A 20,526-nucleotide genomic window follows, 5' to 3' on the forward strand; every position below is an offset into this window, starting at 1 on the left:
GGTATTGGTGATATTAGGTGGCAGTGCTATAGATGATGTGTAACTGGCTGTTGAAAACGGATGTGATCTTAAGCACCACCTAAAGAAAACCGAAGAGGGGGAAGAAAGCGCGCATGCTCTCCAAGTTAAAGCAAAAGTTGAAAAGGACCGATGATTACCCATCAGCGCTGTTAAAGATCTGACCCCCCTTGACGCAAGTCTGTCTCTCTGCGGCTCCCCCTCTGGATCAATCTGCTCGACCAGAGGTTTCACCTGTTGGGATGAAGATCAGCCGAGGATCACCGGAGCAGCAGCTGCATCTGCTGCTGCTGCTGCTGCTGCTGCTGGCAGGAGTTTGCGTTGTCGGGTACAAGCCTGTCATCATTGTTCATGGCATTTTTGATGGACCAAAACAGTTCAAAACGCTGTCTCTCTACATAAGCAAGGTAGGACATCTTAAACATCGCGACCATGTGCAAACATAGAAAAAAGTTTAATTTTGGGAGAGACTTCTGAAGTTCATTGCAGCCAATCGGTATTAAAACCTTATTTTATTATTTTCTTGAACATAATGTGTAAAATGTTCTGTTACAAGTCAAGGTCCTGCATTCAAAAGGCTATTTAAGTAAAAGTACAAAAGTATTGTAATCAAAATGTAACTAACGCAACAAAAGTACTCATCATGCAGAATGGCTCTTTCACATTTATTACAATACATTATTGCATTATGAATAATGATGTGTTAGTAAAAAGTATTTTACAGTAATCTCTAATAATGCATCACAGTGTGTGAGTTGATTATATTGTGTATTAATAATCTGAAGCTGCAAAGTTTCTTGTCACTAATATTATTAAATAAATGCAGTGGAGTAAAAAGCACGATATTTCCCTTTGACAAGGAGTAAAAGTATAAAGTAGCATAAAATGGACACATTCAAGTACCTGAAAGTACACAAACAGGTATATAGATGATGTATGATGTTTGTATGATGTATGATTCCACCAATGAATGATGTCGGTCTGGTTCACCTGTTTTTGCTGAACCTTTATGTATTTTATTCAAAGAAACGCTTGATAAACCTGCTTTTCATATTTGAGATTTAACATTGTAAAGTGAGAGGTCAGATTTCAGTCTTGACCCTCAGCTGGGCATTAATTCAACTTTACAGTAGTTTTTACAGATTCCTGTGAAGGCAGTCAATTTCAAGGTGATGATTCTGTCGTTTTTTGTTCCTCAGCATCCCTTTTGTGATTGTTGGCTGATAACATTATCAGGCTGAGAGTTTGCTGGCAGTTGATTTAATCAGTACTACTGTGGTTCTGTTAATCTGCTCTTCCTCTGCTACTCAGTTTGTATTTTAATTCTGTTCCCAGACGCATCCAGGCACCAAGGTGACAGTGATCGACTTGTATGACAACCTGGCCAGTCTGAAGCCAATGTGGACGCAGGTCCAAGGCTTCAGGAAAGCCATCGACTCCATCATGAGGAAGGCTCCTGATGGTGTCAATCTTCTGTGCTTCTCACAAGGTCAGGTTATGACTTGGTAACCAACCAGACAGTGGGAAACCAGTGGAGAACTGCCCTGTGGTGACCCCAGAAGCAGTGTTAAAACCAAAAAAAGCATAAAAAGCAATGATGTGATAAATGAGAAGAGAGGCGTCGCTCAGTCTGAGAGAGAACAAGATAAATTCTCACTGTGAGATAACGTCTGACAAATGTGGATGTTGTATAGTTTGTAGAAGATGATAACAAGGACAAAGAGGACAGAGTGTCAGTTTCCTGAAGGTCGCTTAAACAAAATAACCAGCATGAGCGTATGTAGGAATATACAGCATACAGAGTAAAATACAAGGTCTCTCCTTCTCTTTGTACACACACACACACAGACACACACACACACACACACACATTAAAGTTGAGTAACAGTATCTATACACCACAGACCTCCAACTTCCACTTCCACATTTCTAGCATATCGAGAGCTGCAGCTTATGTTTCTGTGTCTTATGCATGTTCTTTTAATCAAAAGTTAAGATGCAGTAAACGTTTACAAACAGGATTTTTAACCTCAGGTTGGAAAATAATTTTCATTTTTCATAATAAGCCCCTTGAAGCCTTAACAGTGTGATAATGAACCAACATGAACAGCACATGATTTTTTTATTTACACATGTGCTTTACTGTGACATGTCTTATATGAAAAAAAAGCCTAATGTGAAACCAGTACTGGACAACAAATTCAATGAAAGGGATTAAAAATCACAGAGGGTGAGATACCGTGAAGAAGAAAAAGAACAGTGGTGTTGTAAAAATGAACTGGTACAATAACAAGAAAACAAAAATCAGCCTAATATATTCCCATCATTAGCTGTACATGCTAATTGCTAATTAGCTGACAGGCCTCTACAAAGGGATTAAACAATAGCAGGAATCACTGTATAAGATCATATGCTGTGCTATGCTATGCTATGCTATGCTATGCTATGCTATGCTATGCTATGTACCGGTTTGTCTGAACTCTCTTAATGTTGTGACTCCTTTTTCTTTTCCTAAGGTGGTCTAATATGTCGAGCGCTTCTCTCCACGACTCCGGACCACAACGTGCACACCTTCATTTCGCTGTCATCGCCACAGGCTGGACAGTACGGAGGTCAGAGAGCTTCATTTTGTAACAGCCCACAACCTCCAGGGAATGATGGCATTGTTGGCCTCTCTGTTGGGATTTTAAAAACTGGATTTTTCTCCCTCCACAGACACAGACTACCTGAAGTGGGTGTTTCCAGACTGCGTGAAGAAGACAGTGTTTCGTATTTGCTACAACAGACTTGGACAAAAGGTGTCTCTTTGTGACTACTGGAAAGGTGAGAATGAGGGAGGTCATATCAACTTTACCTGAGGAGAACCTGCACATGATTCACGCCGTTCTCCCTTGAAAAGATGCTACAGCAGATATGTTTTCTCCACAGACCCTCACCACATGTCCCGCTACCGGCAGGGCAACAGCTTTCTGGCAAAGCTCGACGGTGACACACCTCACAATAACATGAAAGGTAATGGAGTGAATTGCTGTCATACTCCAAAGTTGTGGTTGTACGGTGAAAATGTGCATCATAAAGGAAAATTCTCCATCTCACCTCCTCAGCGTGGAGGGCGAACTTCCTGCGCATCAAGAAGCTCGTGCTGATTGGAGGTCCGGATGATGGCGTCATCACACCATGGCAGTCCAGGTTTCACCGTCATCACTTTAAAATGCACAGACACACCGTGATTAGTCTCCATTTGAATGTGTCCATGATGCATTTATTGTTCAGAGGAGAAACAGCTTGAGGTGTAAAGACAGAAAAAGAAAACTGCAGTGAACACATCAGGATCTCACATTAAGAAAAAAACAAAACCTTTAAATTTTCTGAACTTTTTCTTGCATTCATATGTATATATATATATATATATGAACAAATTTATTATGCGGCTGTTCAAATAAAAATAATTCTAATCAAAAATAAGAAATTGAATACACTAAAGCTACTTTAAAGTTTCTTTTGAATGTGATCTAAAGTATTAGATCACATTCAAAATACTATACTTTATTATAGATAAATATTGTATTAGCTCCTGTCTTTTACTGCCTTATTTTTAAATTGCTGTTAAATTGTGTTTTTTAGGGGAATATTTTAGTGGAGGTATTTTTACAACCCTGAGTCTTGCCTGAAAGTCTGCCTCTCAGGCTGCAGCTACCATCTCCACCAATCAAAGGGTAGAGCAGTAACCTCTGTGCAGCCTGAGAGGCAAAACCCTGGGATGAAGAGTCTACCACAGTCCTAAAATATTTTTATCAGCATCTCTTGTCTCTCCTCTGGATCTTGGCAGCCTGAGGAGTCTGCTTAGAGGACTTTAAGTGACTAAACCAAACCTCAAAAGCAAAAACAGGATTTTGTGTGTGTTGAGTGAACCGTTTGGTCAAAATAGCAGCAGACGTTTCAAAACCTCTTCACCTGGACCGACTGTTTCCTCTTTCCTTCACAGCCACTTTGGATTCTATGACAGCAACGAAAATGTTGTAGAAATGAGGAACCAGGAGGTAAGTTGCAAACTAATGTATGTTTCATTGCTCAAGCTCGGCCAAACCTTTCACCTGTGGTAAAATGTTTTACATGTGTGGAGCGGAAACCCTCTCTGTCTAACGGCAGATATCTCTCTCCCCTCCTGTCATGCACTCAGCCATCCTTCTCTTCTTCTGTCCCACTCATAGTTTTACAAGAACGACACGTTTGGGCTGAAGACGCTGGTGGCTCGCAGGGCCGTGTCGGTGTGCGTTCAGTCTGGGGTGAAGCACGTTCATTGGCACTCCAACTTCACAGTATTCAGGACCTGCATAGAGAAGTGGCTCACATGAAACCAACAAGGTGATACTCGACAGAAAGAGATCAAAAATAACACACGGTTATGCTTGTGAATACTGTAAAAAAGGGCTCATGCTTGTCCAAAGGTGTGCAGTTATTTTGTAAATCAAAGAAAAAAAGCAATGAACTTTGTGTTTACTGCTAATTATTAGCATCTAACATGCTTAACTAAGATAGTGAGCACTGTAAACATTATACCTGCTTAGCATCAGCATGTTAGCATCATCATTGAAGGCATGTGGAGCATTTCAACCCATGTATCGTCCATTCTTAGATTTTCCCTTCTCAAAATGGAATTGGAAAAAAAAACAAAAAAAAAAAACTGTGCTTCGTCTGTGTCAAAACCAAAAGGGGAAAACAGAAAATTCAAGTCTTTTGTTTTGTTTTTTGTGATATTTACGGACAACCCAGGGAATCAAAGAAGGAACGATACATGGGTTCATTTAGGTCAAAGCACCACTGTGCCTTAGAACAGAACATTTTTCCCAGGTTGGCGACGGATCGTCCAATCATTGCGCTCAGTTTGCTGCCAGTGAGTCTTTTCTTCATCATCACAGAGCTGCTAAACTAACAAATTAGATAAGGATCAATTAGCATTAATATTTTTCAATGATGCATTTTGTGTTTAGAATTTGTATTCGAAACTGTTTTTAAATTGAGTAAATATTTACTTGCTTTTTCTTTCTTTTGAGCAAAAAAAGGGGTTTTGTATACAACCAAGAATCTGTGGAAATACATTCTTCGTGGTTTGAATTTTTGAATTTTTGAATTGAAGGAAACATCCTCAAATGGTAAATAAAAAATATTACGGGTAACAGTCTGAGGGGACTCAGTGAGTCATGACACATGATCAAGGAGCAAAGGCAAATCATACGCTGCCCTCTGGTGGACATTTCCGGTACTTTGCCGGTTTTTAAAGAGTAAATTCTCACAGCAACACAGTGCAATGGAAACAGCTTTGTCTCTTTGGGGGGAAACTTTTCGGCTTTTCTGCCACAGATGCATCATAATGGAGAGTCTCAACCTTCAGAGAGCAGCTCAGTTAAATGTGATATTTGCTGCATGTTTCTGCTTGATGCAATTTTATGTTCATTGATACTGCTGAAGTGCTGTAATTCGTATCTGTATTAAAGTGTTTTGTAAGAACCTATTGGTATGCATGTTGATTTTTGATTGAGATTCAGCCATCACATTCATTTGACAGACACTTGTGCCCAAACGTATAATTCACAAAACTGAGTCGACATAGGAACAATTAAAGTAGCCTCATTAAACAAAACATTTTGAATGATATAAAGTCAGCTACTTTCATTGATTTTCTTCTATGTTTTATGTCTTTTTAACACATTCAGGCTGATTTACTGTTTATGTTCAGCCCCTGACTGTAGGGTACATGCTGATGCCTTTGCCCTTCACACATGATTAGATCAGAGCAGCATAGGGCTTGTGATCAGTCAATTAAGCCGATTGATTTTCCCTAATTAACTGATTCATAGGGGTTGAGCTGTGGTTTCAGAGGTAAAAGGAAAATGTATGTAATGATATATTTCACTTACATATGATATGTTTCCCATTCACTTCCACTTCTTATCCATTTCTAGTTGAATTTGTGGCATATTATTTGTGTAGGAAAACAGGCTGAATGCAAAAATCACCTTCATTTTTAACAGATTTATGCTGCCCCAAACTTTATGTCTTTTGTACTGGGAAACTAGGAAAAATATCAATATGCTCTACCTTTCAATGCATGCACAGGATGAACTTTCACATCAGCAGGACATGCATATGATCGGATGATTCTTAGGCATCATGACTATACAAAGAAGTCATAAATATCAAAAAAGCAACTAAGAACTGTTAAATACAGAGAGAGACACTTTATAATTTTAGGTATTAAGTCAGAAGAACTACATTTGATCACATGATTTAAACCCCATTTGGACGGGATTATCATTACAGGGGTAGGTGGAGAATGAAACGTTCACTGTGCTCCTCAGTAATTCAACTCATCACTCATTTTAACCATCAGGAAATTACAGGATATCGACTGTAATGGACATGGACATTCTACAGGACAAGGCCAAAAGCCTCCTCAGGAGGGCGCAGCAGAGTTGAAGGAGAGGCAAACATACTGTGTGAGATGAATTTGAGTGAAAAATGGCTCTAATATGGTCATAAAACACATATTGATATCACTCAGTGTGACTTTCACTTAGGGATGCCATTATATATCATACTCATCGTGCATAAAAGCCCGCAAATCCACCTAGAAATCGTAGAGAAAAGACGCTTCAGAACTTGCCTGAGAATCGTCACATTTTTACGTTTTAGTTCAGTATTTAAGTAAACCAGTGAAAGCTGTCAGTACACCCGTGGCTATATTGCAAAGAAGAACTGCTGGTAGCTAATTCGGCATGCTTTTAGTGCTGGAAATATGCCAAAAATGGAGACACGTGTGGCTAAAATGTGTTCAAACGAGTACACCTGCACCGAGCACAGGTCGCCAGAATCACTCCAGAGTGAAACGACGTGTTTATCATTGTTTGGCACGAAGAATCTGTTAAAAATCGATAGTGTGTAATGAGAAGTGCCAGCATGACCCGGCCCCGCTTGCTGTGGATGAACTTTGCGCTCACGCCTCCGCCGCTGTTTGCGGACCTCCTCTCTCGCGCGCTGCTCGGAACAGGTATGCCCGATGACGCCAGCAAGGTGACACCCACCTCTCTTCCTCTTCTCCGGTGCTTTGCAACGCGGCTCGGGCGCAGTTCCCGGCGGAGATTTCTTCTGGTGGAAACTTGTTACCTCACGCTTTCATTTTGTGTGCGGCTTCGCTTCATTCGAGAGCCGACGATGAAGATTTCTTCCTCGCTTGACGGACTTTAACTTTGATCAGCGCGTGAAGCCCAGGGGACTGAAACGTAAGAGAAAACGCTTTACCCGTGAAAGCTGGTTGTGTGTTTGTTGAGTGTGCGTTAAAAGCAGGCTACAGTAAGCGGAGGGCGGTGATATTCCTACATGTTGAAACGCCGGAGCTCCGCTTTCACGGGCTGACGTTACTTTCACGTTGAATCACTGCGCCTCGGCTGCTTAAAATAGCCTCAGATACACGACAGCTCAACTATTTTCCACTGGATGATGAAGAGTTTCATTTTAGAAACATGTCGCTGTTTGTTTTCCTGCCTGACATTGCTGAAGCTGCCCAGTCAAAGGTCGTGGATCCAGACAGTGTGTCACGTTTACGCGTTTTATCCATGCGCCAAAAAGGTTGGTCCTATTAATTATGACTTAAGCGTGTTTCATGTGTTTGTAAACCACTCGCGGACGTCCTGTGAGGGCCGAAAGTTTCCCCAGAGAGACTGAATTGTGCAGAGAAAGTTTCATTCATGGACAGGCTGACTGAATCACTGTCAGCGTGGCTCAAGGTCGACGTGTCGCGCCCTGTGGGAAGCTGCTGCAAACACACAGCAGCTGTGAGCTGCAGCAAACCGGCCAAAACATCCGTGCAAGGGGAGAGATAAGTCTCAGCATCAGGGAGACACTTTATGTATCAAACAGGTTGGATTAGATAGTTTCATGTGAGGAGAGCTGGGAAATCCCTTTTCAGCATCTGGCATCAAATGCAGCTTGTTCTAATCAAGCTGCCAGCTGTTCGGCTGTTTAATTAAGCAACTGCTTTCTCTTGCTGCTTTCTGATCATGAGTTCTGTGATGATAAAGTAGGCTGCAAACCAGTGGTTCTCAACCCAAAGGCATCACTAGCTAATTTATCTTTGGGGCCACTTCTCCAAATTCTCTGTAATAATTCCACCTTTTTCTTGTGAAGTCCTGACAGTGTTTGAACAAAACAGTTTGAGAAGGGAAGGCTAAAACACTTCTGCAGACATATCAAACCTCCGGGAGGTCAAACAAACTTTGTTTAAGGGCTGCAGCTAACGATATTTTCAGTGTTGACTAATCTGCCATTTATTTCCTTGATTAATCCTTCGGTGTTTAGAATGAGGAAACAGTGAAAATGGTGAATTCTTGAAATGTCTTGTTTTGTCCAAGCAGCAACGCCCGAGGCCGCAGGTGAAGCCAGCGGGGAAGTGCCAGAAAATTTGTATTTGTAGCTTCTTTGCAGGAACATCCATATTTGAAGCTGTGTAATTCACCACAGGCTGATTGGTTCTGCAGATATTGAGCTCCAGGTGGTTGTTGTTGCACCATGTGATGAAGCTCTCTATCAGTCCTCTGTGCTCCTCTGTAAAAATAGTCTCTAAGAGAAGACAGCAAGTTTCTCACTGGACATTATTCACTGGAATCATACATTTTCACATCATCAGAACACGCGTATGAGTCTGGATAGATGTGGATGTAAACTGTAACTGGACTGGTTGGTGAAGGCAAACAAGAGCGACGTGGTAATTTTAGTTTCTGCTCTAATTCACAGAGAATTTCCAACATCCTTCGGACAACAAGGGGGACGGTATCAGCCCTCTGTCCACGATGTCCTCCGGAGGTAAGAATGACTTGTGCCGAGTGTGTGGCGGAGCTCTCCAGGGAAACCAAAGGCGGTGGCTGTTTGGGGGTCAAAATAAGAAGACTGGTCAGCCTCAGACCCCGACAGAGTCCCTGAGAGGAGGAAGCCTGTCCCGGTCCTCACAGAGCAGCCCCTGGGGTGAGTCTGGAGCATAAAGACGTAAAGAAATGTTTTTGATCATGCCTGTTGAAGAGTCTGAGGTGAACTTTTTTTACTCTTCACAGGCAGTACATTATCTCTGGGTTCCTCGGTGTCTCTCTCCAAGTCCCAGATATCCCTGAGCTCCCCGTCTAAAGGGCCGGATCTGCTCTCGGTGTTGACTCACATACTGGGGCAGTCTGTACCACGGGGCCACGGGCAGGGGGAGTTTGTCTGTGGCAAATGTGTGGCCGTCCTCGAGCGGGTGTTCAAGTTCGACTCGGTGATAGCCAGGGTGAGGGTGCTGTCGTCGGAGAGGCTGCAGAAGCTGACGCAGGAGAGAGACAAGATCAGACAGTGGGTGCGCCAAAACTACCGCCAGAGGCACCCACGGGACTTCCAGGGTAGGGGCAGCGCCAGCGAGGACGATGGAGAGGCGGAGAAGGAGGGCTATAGGGACATGCTCAAGGAGAACATGGCACTCTCAGAGTACGAGTGCTGGTCCGAGAAGTGGGACACGTGTCCGTATTTTATAAGAACGGGTAAAAGGTGCAGAAGGGGGAAAGGATGCGAAGGCTGCGATTCCTTGCGGGTGTCCGACTCAGATTACGAGTCGGTTTGTGGTATTCCTCGACACTTGCCTTTCCAACCCTTCTCCCCTTTGGCTTTATCGCGGGACAAATCCCAGAGCATGCCCCTCCACTGGAAGAGGGTGTCATCTGTAAGCTCCAGTCCGTCTTCGCTGGCGGGGTCCAGTGTGTCCTTGCAAGCGTTATCCCGCACTGAGTCCATTCAGTCTCTGGACTCTCTTGACGGCGACGACCCGTTCGACCCAGCGGGTGTTCAGTCAGTCAACTTTGCGCTGAAGGAGCTGAGAAATATTGAAGGAAAGCCGGTCAGATCTCCATCAGGGAGCAGGATCCCGGTTCTAGGCAGGAAGGACGGGAGGTACTCAGGAAAAGCTGGAGAGGTGGCGTCGCCCTCAGTGAACAGGGTGCTGAACTTTGGGGACATGGAGAATGGAGGGGATGAAGTGGATGAAGAGGAGGGGGACGTGCTAACAGAGCTGAGGGACGAGTTCATGCCTCTTCATCGAGAGGTGAGTGTTTTCAGTCCCGTCTGCCACAGACAATTAAAATGCACTGTATGTCCGTATGAATGGAAGAACTCTGACCAGATGCTGTGTGTGCCAGCAGCTGTAAATATTGACACAGTGTGCTGTAACAGGTGATCCGGGAACAACTGAGGCCACTGCGGCAGTCCGACGAGATTAGAACTACACGTTTCACTTTTACTAAATAATACCACGACCCATGCTAACTGTGAAATCATTTGTTGTTTCAGAGCGCAACTGGCAGGGTTCACCACGCCGTCAGGCACCTGCGAGGCCAGCTGGACCAAGCTGTGTCCCGCATCAGGACCCTGGAGGCCGAGCTGAAGCACGGGAGGAGCACACCGCCTGAAGTGAATGGATCAGAAGACTGGGCCCCTGTAAGTGTTCAGTTTGCTCTCTCATAGCTCGGAGAAAGTTTGTGTTTTTATTCACTTTCTTATGTAAATACACATTCTAAGTTTTTAAGTTTCTAACCATCACTTCGGATGCTACCCACCTCACTTATCTCACTCAGGCTGCTGAAGCATCACAGTAGCTTTGGATGAACTTTAGGATGCACTTCAGGGTCAGGACTGTTTGGCAAACTTGTAATGATCAGTGTGAACAAGAGGACTGATTACAGCAAGCAAAATTATTTCAATGTGCATGTCTGATAGGAGATATAATGTGTTCGTAAGTGATCTTTGGAGGTGCTGGCAGAGTCCCTGTTTCCATTTTTTATGCTATGCTAAGCTAAGCTAAAATGCTGCTAGCTGTAGTTTCTTATTGTGTGAAATAATGATGAATGATGTCAAATCTCATCTAACTTAGCAAGAACGTAAATGTGTTTTAAATGTGGTTTAATAAATTTATAATATGGATAATGATAGTAATAGTTTATAAATGGATGAAACAGGAAAGCGTAGTATTCATAAAAAAATGCATAAACTCAGTAATGATCAAAAATGTAAATAAATCTAAGTGGAGATGGAGTTGAGGTGTTCGTGGTAATGTGATGTAATGTAATTTACCTGCACGGTTGTTCTTTTTTTACCAGCTGTGAGGTGAGGTGGTTGCCTCAAACCATTTTTAGACAAGACAAACAGGTTTAATACACAGTGCAACATTAGCCTGCTGCTCCTCAGTCACATGTCCAAACAGCTCCATAAACCACTCTGTGAATGTTGACTGAGCACAAATAAGACGCTGTGAAAGGAATGGAGGGTGGGTGTGCAGGTTTTTTATGCCCGTGCGAGGGTGTGTCCACGTTTCTTCATTTACAGGTGCAGAACTCACACACACACAAACACACACAGACAGAAACACACACAGCCTCTCTCTGGAATCTTCCCCGACCGGTGGAGTTTGCCCGGGGCTCAGTAGTCTTATGATACAGGATGTGATCAAAAGGCCTCTCAGCTGCTTTATATGTCGTGTCCACATGCCCTGAGCTCTGTCAGCAGGGGGTGTTCACATGATGCGCTGAATATTAGTCAGGATTAATGTGAAATATGTGGGAGGAGCAGCAGGTTTGAACATTAAAGGTGTTCAGTACCTGTACGAACGAACCTTTATCAACGGACGTTCAGAGTGCTCAATCACCATTGTCACTGACGGAAAGAGTAGCTCAGTGATTCGGTGATTACGTTACTTCCTTGTTGAAGCGAGTTAAAAGGCTGCTAAAGCCACAGAGACAATCAGAATCTGATAACTCATGAATAACAGGCTGCTGAAGTATTAACCTAATGTGCAGACCTTATATACACTAGTTTTTAACTGATCCGAGGTCAGAATCATCGCTGAACATTATAGCCTATGAATGACGATGCCTTCACTTACTTGAGTACTTAGTGAAGAGAACTTTGATCAGTTGCTTGTGATTATTTTCATTAATAATGAATCTGCTAATTCTTCCACTGATTATACGCATACTAATCTAATCTAGATTAATCATTTTGTCTATCAAATGCAAGAATATACAGAAAAATACCCGCTGCAACTTCCCAGAGTCCAAGAGGACATTTTCAGGTGCTGTGTGTTGTTCTACCAACGCTTCAAAGCTCACAGTCATTCAGTTATCTCTTATATTCAACTTTGAAAAGCAGCAAATCTTTACATTTGAGAGCCCAGGTTAAACAATAGTATCAGAAATATAGTTTAAGTGTTGAAAAGTCAATACAAATACACTTTTTCTGCTTAATTTTAAGTATGTTTGACACATACTTCGTGCTTCTAAATAGATTTCATTAAGTTCTATTTAAATGTAATAAAAATGAATATGCTAAATCTGCAATACTAAAAGTACTATTTCAGAGTACTTACAAAAAATAAGCTTTATTGGAATTGTATTATAAATTGTACTTAAGTGTACTTTTTAAATTTGTCCCTTGTAATAAACGGCATGCTTAATTAAAGTGTACTTTGTTTTAAGTAGATTCCTGACACATTGTTGATATAATACAATTGTACTGCAGGTGTGTTTTGAATGCTGATGAATCCTAATTTTCACTGGTGTTCTTCAGTATACTTAAAGTTTGTAAAAAGCCAATTTAGCAACTATTTACCCTTCATGTATACTCAAGTTGTACTCGAGCGGTACTCGAGTACAACTTGAGTCCACTTAAGTGTACTTCAAGGCAAATAAAATCCCAAACATTTGATGATTTAAGGGATAGTTTGCTGCTTTTTCTTGTCTTACATTTTAGTAAATGTGGTGTGTTCAGGTTATGGACCTCTTGCTGGACAAAGCAAGACTTTTGATAATGGCACCTTGTGCTCTAGGATACAGTGACTTTTTACTGTTTTCTGGTGTTTTGCAGACCTGCTGATTAATCAAGAGAACAATTGTTAGTTGAGCCCTAAAAGGGATCTGGAGCATATTTAACTCAGGCTTCCCCAAGAATCGTGAAATTAACGCCACAGTTTGATCTTCTGCTCTGGCTTTTAAAAGAAACCGTTGTCCTTTGTTTGCCTCTTTCCTCCAGCTGGTCCAGGAGGAGGGTGGCCGTTCCCTGCTGCAGAGCCTCGGTCACTCCCTGCACAGCCGGGAGCGTCTGATCCAGGTGGGTGAGGTGATGAGGGGAGGCAGGACTCAGTCATGCACACAGCAGTTGGATCTTCTGGGGCTCTGGCTCAAAGCTGGCTGGAATGTTGTTTGTCTTTGAAGTCACCGTGCGGCCTTAAAGTGGCAGCACCAACACTGCACTCACTTCTGTCTGTTCACCACGTTGTACCAGTGACACTGCAGTGTGTTTTCTTTAGCTCTGATCGTGGCTGCCCTTATTTTTAGCTGCTGGTTGTGTTGATGATTTACAGCAGGAATGTTATTGGACTGCTGCACTCATCATAAGTTACTCTGGGTTAACGTGATAACTATTTGACCGAAGACTTTTTATCTGAAGCCAAAGGTGCTTGAATGAATTACAGCCTATTAAAGGTTATTAATAGGTGACTGTATAATAAAGTCCCTGCTGCATTTTAACCTGTCTTGGAAAATGTTTTGCGGTCATGTTTTTATACTAATAACTCATTCTATTTGTGAAATATCTGTTTTTGTGATGCACGTTAGATGACAAAAATTGATACCTCCAGTCGCTTGTTAGCTTAGCTTAGCATTAAGACTGGAATCAGATAGCCTGGCTCTGTCTAAATGTAACAAAACGTGTTAATTAGAAAGCTTTAGAGGTGTTGGCATATTTCCTAAAATGTCACAAACCTGTAACATATGAAAACTATATTCCTAAATCCTTATAATTAAATTCTGGATGTGAGAACTTTTATCCTCAAGGCGAGCAGATAAGTCATGAATGTGGCTGCCTGTTTGACGAAGCTTTAGTTTACTGTCGTTTGCAGTGCTTCTGATTTTCACCCATATCAGCTCTGCTCTACCTGCAGTCTGCAGTATACGAACACTTGGCTCGGGTTGCTCTGGCTGTGTATTGATTCGTGGTTGAAATGACTTCATGAACTTCGAATCAAACAAAAAAAAATGCGCTTAGATGAGTCTTAAAACTTTAAGTAAAGACATCAAAATCAAACAAACTGCAGTAAAAATGTTTTTCCCCTAACAGCGCTTCTAGTTTTACGCTAAGCCGGCAGGTATTTCCTCTCTTCCAGGAGTATATGAGTCTGATCAGAAGACTGTGTGTGGAGGAGGGAACAGGGACTGAGCTGACCAACAAGCTGACTGAGACTCTGAAGGAAACTCTCTCTGATAACAAGGTTGGAGCTGACACTGTCCTGACCATTAGCATTAAGTGCTTAATGTCTGCTTACCATGAAATTACCCTCTCACTGCGGCGACGCAGGTATCGGCATGAGCAGATAGTTTTGCAGAGAATCATCACACTCGATGTCCCTGAAGGCTTCAGCGTGGGCTGTGCAGGTCTTGTGATGGGATTTTTTCTCGCTCAGGCCTGCAGGAAGTTTTGCCAGTCTAGCAGCAGCATGTCAGTGATTTCCTCTGGTTCTGTGGAAACATTATGGCTGAAATGACACACTCTGTTTTGAGAAAACACTATTGTTTCCTGTCATTAAATCACACGATCTGCAAAAGGCTTTTTAACAGTAAGTCATGGATACAGTTTGGGTATCTGCTGATTAAGTGCTGATCTGGTGTCGCTCAGAAAGAAATAGATGAGTAGAGACTAGACTAGAAATTAATTGAAAACTTTCTTTGCTGAATTAACCCTTTCAGACGGACTGTTGCCTACCCTGATAGTACAATGTAGGCCTGCAACTAACAATCCTTTATGATTTTTATTTTCTCAATTAATTGCCAGAATGGTGTGAAAAATGCCACTTTTTAATCTCCCTTAGCCCGAGGTGACATCTACAAACGTTTCCTTTTGTCTGACCAACAGTTCAAAACTCAGTAATATTAAGTTTAGTTGTGCACGACGACCAAAAGCATCAAATCATCAAATCTGAGAAGCTGGAGCAAATCTCTTCTCATCAAAGCCCTTAGAAGGTATTAAAAGGTCTTAAATTTAATTTACAAAAGTGTGTCCTCTGGACTGCTGTAAGCAATAACGTTATAAAATGTCTTTTGGGTGATGTCACACACCAGTATAATAAGAGATGGATTACTGTGACAGTGCATTGTTTGGACAGGAGGCTGTTCAACCCTTCAGTCAGCACCATGAGACGTATTGCAAACACTCACCACTACAGTAGCTAGAATGCTCATTGTCTCACAAGGGCAAATGCCATTTCCTCTTAATGTACTCAGTGGAAATGATTGGATGTCCTCGTTTTGTGTGAGAATATTTCTACTGAAATGAGTTTTTGATGATCAGCATAATCAGCCAGTTGTTTCTGCTCTACAGACGGCTCTGTTAAGATGAAAACTAAAGGTCTCAGATGTGGAGTTAACATGTTTTCGGGATCTGCAGGCTGCCCTGGAGGCTTTGAGGTCAGAAATGACTGAGAAAGAGAAGCACATGGAGAAAGAGATCGAGGCGCTGAGGAAGGCTGGAAGAGACCGAGAGAGAGACCTGGACACACTCAACACTGTGCTGCAGTGCAATCAGGATGTTATTGACGTGAGAAAGCACACACACACACACACACACACACACACACACATTCTTTCTACATTATGTACATTTGTCCTTTCTCCCATGCATGACTGTACATGCACTTGAAGTTTTATTTAGACAGAGCTCCTTTTTCTCCTTGCTCCAGGACCTGCGAGTGGCTCTGGGGGAGAAGGAGCAGCTGCTGAAGGAGGTGGAGAAAGAGAGGGAGCTGTGGAGACAGAGGGACCGGGCCCTCGCTACTGTCCTGCAGGAGAAGGAGGCTCTGATCCACTGCCTCAGAGAGGACCTGAAGAAGGTGATATACGTGCACAAGGCTGTAATTTCACACACACTCACTGAGTCAGCTTCATTTATTAACAGCAATAAGCTTAACGAGCCGTGCAGCCGTCTTCCTGCAGGCACTACTCAGGGCTGAAAGACTGCTCAGAACTTCATCTGCATGGTTTTAGCCATGTTACTATCATGCCAGATCAATCGCTCTAACACTTTGCACCAGACTGAAATATCTCAACCAGTGTTTGATGGATTAATGTGAAATTTTGGTCAGACATTCATGGTCCCCAGAAAATGAATCCAAATAACTTTGATAAGATAAGATATATGATTATATATGGTGATAATAAATGAAACTGTCGAACTGTTAAAAGTGAAAAAGTGCATCTGTAAACTTAATCTGTCTCTTACAAGGCAAGCAGCTCTACTTTTAAGAGGCAAATATTTCAAATTGTCTGTAACAAACTATAAACTGACCATGTAGTACGGGCGAGGAATGCAACAGAGAGTAAATGTTTGAACTAATAAGCTTCAATTCATCTTGGAGTACAGATTACAGTTTAAATCATGAAGTGCTCTAGTCTATAATATTATTGTTTCTTATTTGACAAAACAAATAAAGGCAGAACATTTGATTTAAAACCGCAACATTTGTTAGAATTAATATCACAAATAGGTGAATCTTCAGCATATTGCTGTTGATTTTGTTTTTTTTTAGATAATATCCAGGTGCTAGCTGCTGTACACTGTGCTGCAGTTCTGTATTTTATCCACAAACTTAAAGAAATATATGACCTTTGGAGGAGAGTTTTCTAACAGCTGCAGGGTGACTGAGGTATAAAGAGAAATGTTTATTTAAGCTTTTTACTGAATGAGGAGCCTGTTCTGCAGTACCTCAGCTGAGGTTTGTCAGTAAATACTGACTTCAGTGACCACGAGGAAACTTTTGCTCACAACATGTCATTTTCCTCCACGCTCTCTCTGACTCTGCGATTGGTCAGGGTTTGGCCGGGGGAGGGGCTCAGCCGGCGGCCTTGTTGGAGGACAGAGAGGGAAACGGCGACTCCTTGTGGAAGGAGGTCACCAAACTCACCACGGCCCTGCAGGAATACCAGGACCTGGTGCAGGTGAGATGTGAGCATGAGGAGAGGATTTGAAAGTCTTATACATTGAAGAGAAAACAGAAAAAGAAGAAGCTGTCTGTGTGTTCTGAGTTGAGAAGGACTTTTCCCTTATTCACCTGCTACTTCTCGATTTTAAATGGGGATTAAAGTTAAAGTTGGGAGTCATTTCTGTAGACCTGTAATGATTAGTTGGGTAAGTGATTAGTTGATCCACAGAAAAATAAAATGCGACAATTCTGATACTTTATTAGTTGTTTTAGTAATTTTTGAAGAAATACTTGTTTAAAAAAGCCAAACATCCTCTGGTTCCAGCTCCTCAAGTGAGAAGCTTTTCTTTGTTATACTTCACTTTAAACAGATTATTTCTTTGGTTTTGGACATTTGGTTAGATGGACTTTTTTGACATGTCAAAAGAATCACAAAAATGAACTAAAGATGAATCAATAATGAAAATTGTCATTATTTTCAGCAAACAAAATATACAATACAATCATGAAGGAACAATGTAAACATACATTAAAGACAGGATGATTGTTTTTACACTTTGTTTTTGCACAAATTAAGGAAACTAATTAGTGATCTTTAGATTTGCTGGTTGGCAGATTTTGTTAACAGAGCTGGGTTTGCTGTTTCCCAGTTTCCAATCTCTATGCTAAAATAAGCTAAGCTAACCAGCTGCTGACTGTAGCCTCACAAGACTGGTAATAATATTGTCATCTAACTATCAGCAAGAAAGCAAATGAGTGTATTTGCCAAAATGTTGAACTATTCCTTTAATTTGGATTAATCTTGGTAACAAAAATGTTGAATTCAGCAGGTGAGGCAGGCAGGGAAAACATACTGCCAACTGAAGTAATGGTGAACTGTATGATGAGTTTGGTGGTTTGAGGTGAAGCTAGCAGATCCTACAACCACAAACCAGCATCAGCGAAACACAGCACATCCTCAACAAATCTCAGCCTTTCTAACGATCCATGTTGCTTTCTCACCAGAATCAGCAGGAGAGTCACAGCCAGACGGTGTCTTCTCTCGCAGCCCAGCTCAGAGACACTCGGCAGGAGCTGAGGGAGAAAGAGAAGCAGAAGAAGGAGGCGGAGAGAGCCCGGCAGAACAGCCGAGAGGACGGAGAGCGAGAGGAGAGGAAGCTGAGGGACAGCCTGGAGAAGAGAGACAAACTCATAGAGGTGAGTGCAGAAATCACAACCCTTCTAAGGTCACCTGTACTGCTGCTGAGCCTTAAAGAAAGCAGCAACAGATACATTCATACCTTTGAATAAGCTGCATAAAATATGAATACATACAAAAATAGGCAATTAAATAAAACATACACTGTGTATGTTTTATTTAAACACATCTTGGTTGTGTTAGTTTGTGTTTGTGTATGATACACATATGAGAGAAAAAAATTGAAAGCTGCAACACTTTATTGATGTCAATTTACTGATGAGTCAATCAACAGAAAGTTATTCTGTGATTATTGTGATAGTCAATCAAGCAAATGTTAATGGCCAAGCCAGTCAAATTCTGGGTATTTTTCATTGTTTCCAACACTTTTACATTAACCAAAAATAATTGGCAGATAAACAGATGATGAAAATTATTGTCGACCGCATGCAACTATGAAATATTTGCCAAACATGAGCCTGAAGTCACTCCAATAATTATATTTTTTTATTAGATATAACTTATTTGATGGCCAAACACAACAACAAATAAATGTCACAGGAAAAAAAAAAGATTCACATTCATTAATTCGCACTGGTGACACACAGTGAAAGTACCACAGACGGGTTTTGTGATGGTAGAGAATATCTCAATTTGCCGTCCAATGAACTCACAGCACAAATGCTGTCCTGCCAGTTTGGTTTAGTTTGTGTTCAGTGATCTTAAAAGTAGCTGGATGCTTTCTGAGATGATTCATCTAATGACTGTTGTTGTGCACATGCCACACACTGACCAGCCCTGTCCATGTACTCTTAATTGCTAATAAAAGTAATTACGGCAGGAAGACAACAAATGTAGACACATGTAGTATGAAATGTGTAACAAGATCTTTTTTTTTAGGATGCGTGATAATCTCACCTTCATTATGAAATCTTCTGAGGGTGACTCTTCTTTTTTCTTCATTTGCAGCAGATCCTGTTGGATGCTGAGGAGCGGGACCATCTTTTCCGAGAGCTGCAGCAGAACCTGCAGAACAAACGGGAACATCTGACCGCCGTCAAACATACACTGTGAGAGCACAACTGCACAGAGATGGAAGATTACTTTTGCACTTTCTGCACCACCTTTTTGCCTCTTCAGCATATTAACTGTGGTGCACAGTAAGTCTATTTATATTTATCTCTGTACATTCTTGAGGTTTGCATCTGCAGACCTGCCTTGTTCTGGCATGGGCCGAAGGAAATTTTAAATTTTGAGTGAATCAGTAATTTCAGACTTTGAGAATCAGACACAGCCTGATTGTTTTCAGTATGGTGAGATGTCAGGTCTAGCTTCTTCTAACTTGATTTAAAGTAGGCAGCGATTAAATTTAGGGGAATACAGGGGAATTGTTGCTGACGCAAACATTTCTGAACGGTTTTGTTAGCGGATCTAACATTATTTGTGGTTTGTGAATGATATTGCTTTAAATCTGAATTTGCCTGTATCTGTTCTATGAATGTCTTTGCAGTGGTGTCTTTATTGTCTTTGTCTTTTTACTTTCTCAGTACAGAACTGCCATTGTTTTTGTTTACAGTGCTAACTTAGCACTCCTGGAGGGGAATACTTTGGACCAAAATAATTTTTCTAGCTTCTTTAATTTTTTGCTTTTATGTCTTTCTTATTTTTTGTTTTACTTTGGAACAGGTCTAAATTATCTTCACAGTTTATTTGTCTTGTTTTGTTAGTCTGGGATGTAGACATGTTCCTTCTTTTAGCTCAAGAGAATTAAACACTCTGATCCAAATTACTTATTGTCTGCCAAGACTGTTATTTCATTGAAACATAGAAACAAGAGACTCTCTCGGATAATACAACGATCATGTAATTTTATATTATGATCGTCATTTCTAATCTTTCCAACTTTCTAAGTGGCATAGCGGGCGGCTCCAAAAACTACATTACCCGTGAGCCTCTGCCGTCGCTGCTATGGAAAAGACAGGCGCGAATCGAAGTAGTGAAATTAAAACTTTTCGTCATTGAATGAGAGAACAAAACGGCGTCATTTGCGGATTCATCTAAAATTTACCCCACAGTCTAAATTAAACGATGGACATTCACCTGCAGTTAGCGGCACACGTAACATAACTTTAAATTCTGTGATTGGATGTTTCTTCTTTCCGAAATGCACCCTGGGATTAGTAGTTTGCAGCCCTTTGACGTGTTCAGCGTGCACGGGGTTGTACCTATGACTTTTATCACAGAGCCAAATGCTTTATAACGTCTTTGTTAATGTTTTGAATTGACTATTCAACCG

At 41.5% G+C, this 20,526-nt stretch overlaps 2 protein-coding genes across 3 annotated transcripts; both read left to right on the forward strand.

The window, feature by feature from the left end:
- The first annotated feature begins 116 nt into the window (after positions 1-116).
- Positions 117-5,530, forward strand: LOC121610918 (lysosomal thioesterase PPT2-like). Its single transcript, XM_041943240.1, has 8 exons — positions 117-425; positions 1,354-1,507; positions 2,535-2,630; positions 2,734-2,841; positions 2,947-3,030; positions 3,123-3,207; positions 4,004-4,058; positions 4,230-5,530. The coding sequence occupies exons 1-8, from the start codon at positions 261-263 to the stop codon at positions 4,371-4,373; spliced, it is 891 nt and encodes a 296-aa protein (XP_041799174.1). The 5' UTR covers positions 117-260; the 3' UTR covers positions 4,374-5,530.
- A 1,584-nt stretch (positions 5,531-7,114) lies between these two features.
- Positions 7,115-20,020, forward strand: si:ch73-95l15.5. Of its 2 annotated transcripts, none has more exons than XM_041942797.1 (11): positions 7,115-7,298; positions 8,809-9,036; positions 9,123-10,135; positions 10,381-10,527; positions 13,114-13,191; positions 14,246-14,350; positions 15,523-15,672; positions 15,815-15,964; positions 16,944-17,069; positions 18,059-18,250; positions 19,200-20,020. In XM_041942797.1, the coding sequence occupies exons 2-11, from the start codon at positions 8,865-8,867 to the stop codon at positions 19,302-19,304; spliced, it is 2,238 nt and encodes a 745-aa protein (XP_041798731.1). In that variant the 5' UTR covers positions 7,115-7,298; positions 8,809-8,864; the 3' UTR covers positions 19,305-20,020. The 2 variants fall into 2 exon arrangements, with proteins under 2 accessions (XP_041798731.1, XP_041798732.1); XM_041942798.1 differs by having other exon boundaries at positions 19,203-20,020.
- The last annotated feature ends 506 nt before the right edge of the window (positions 20,021-20,526 follow it).

Source organism: Chelmon rostratus, chromosome 8, assembly GCF_017976325.1.
Source record: "Chelmon rostratus isolate fCheRos1 chromosome 8, fCheRos1.pri, whole genome shotgun sequence".
NCBI lineage: Eukaryota > Metazoa > Chordata > Actinopteri > Chaetodontiformes > Chaetodontidae > Chelmon > Chelmon rostratus.

What these genes read in the sequence shown, in the direction of transcription:
- LOC121610918 (XM_041943240.1), top strand. Translation starts at nt 261, where the DNA reads ATGAAGATCAGCCGAGGATCACCGGAGCAGCAGCTGCATCTGCTGCTG. An exon ending in TGTCTCTCTACATAAGCAAG is followed by an intron (nt 426 to 1,353) that starts GTAGGACATCTT and finishes TTCTGTTCCCAG; the next exon opens with ACGCATCCAGGCACCAAGGT. An exon ending in TAGAAATGAGGAACCAGGAG is followed by an intron (nt 4,059 to 4,229) that starts GTAAGTTGCAAA and finishes TCCCACTCATAG; the next exon opens with TTTTACAAGAACGACACGTT.
- si:ch73-95l15.5 (XM_041942797.1), top strand. Translation starts at nt 8,865, where the DNA reads ATGTCCTCCGGAGGTAAGAATGACTTGTGCCGAGTGTGTGGCGGAGCT. An exon ending in TCAGAGAGGACCTGAAGAAG is followed by an intron (nt 15,965 to 16,943) that starts GTGATATACGTG and finishes GCGATTGGTCAG; the next exon opens with GGTTTGGCCGGGGGAGGGGC. An exon ending in AGAGAGACAAACTCATAGAG is followed by an intron (nt 18,251 to 19,199) that starts GTGAGTGCAGAA and finishes CTTCATTTGCAG; the next exon opens with CAGATCCTGTTGGATGCTGA.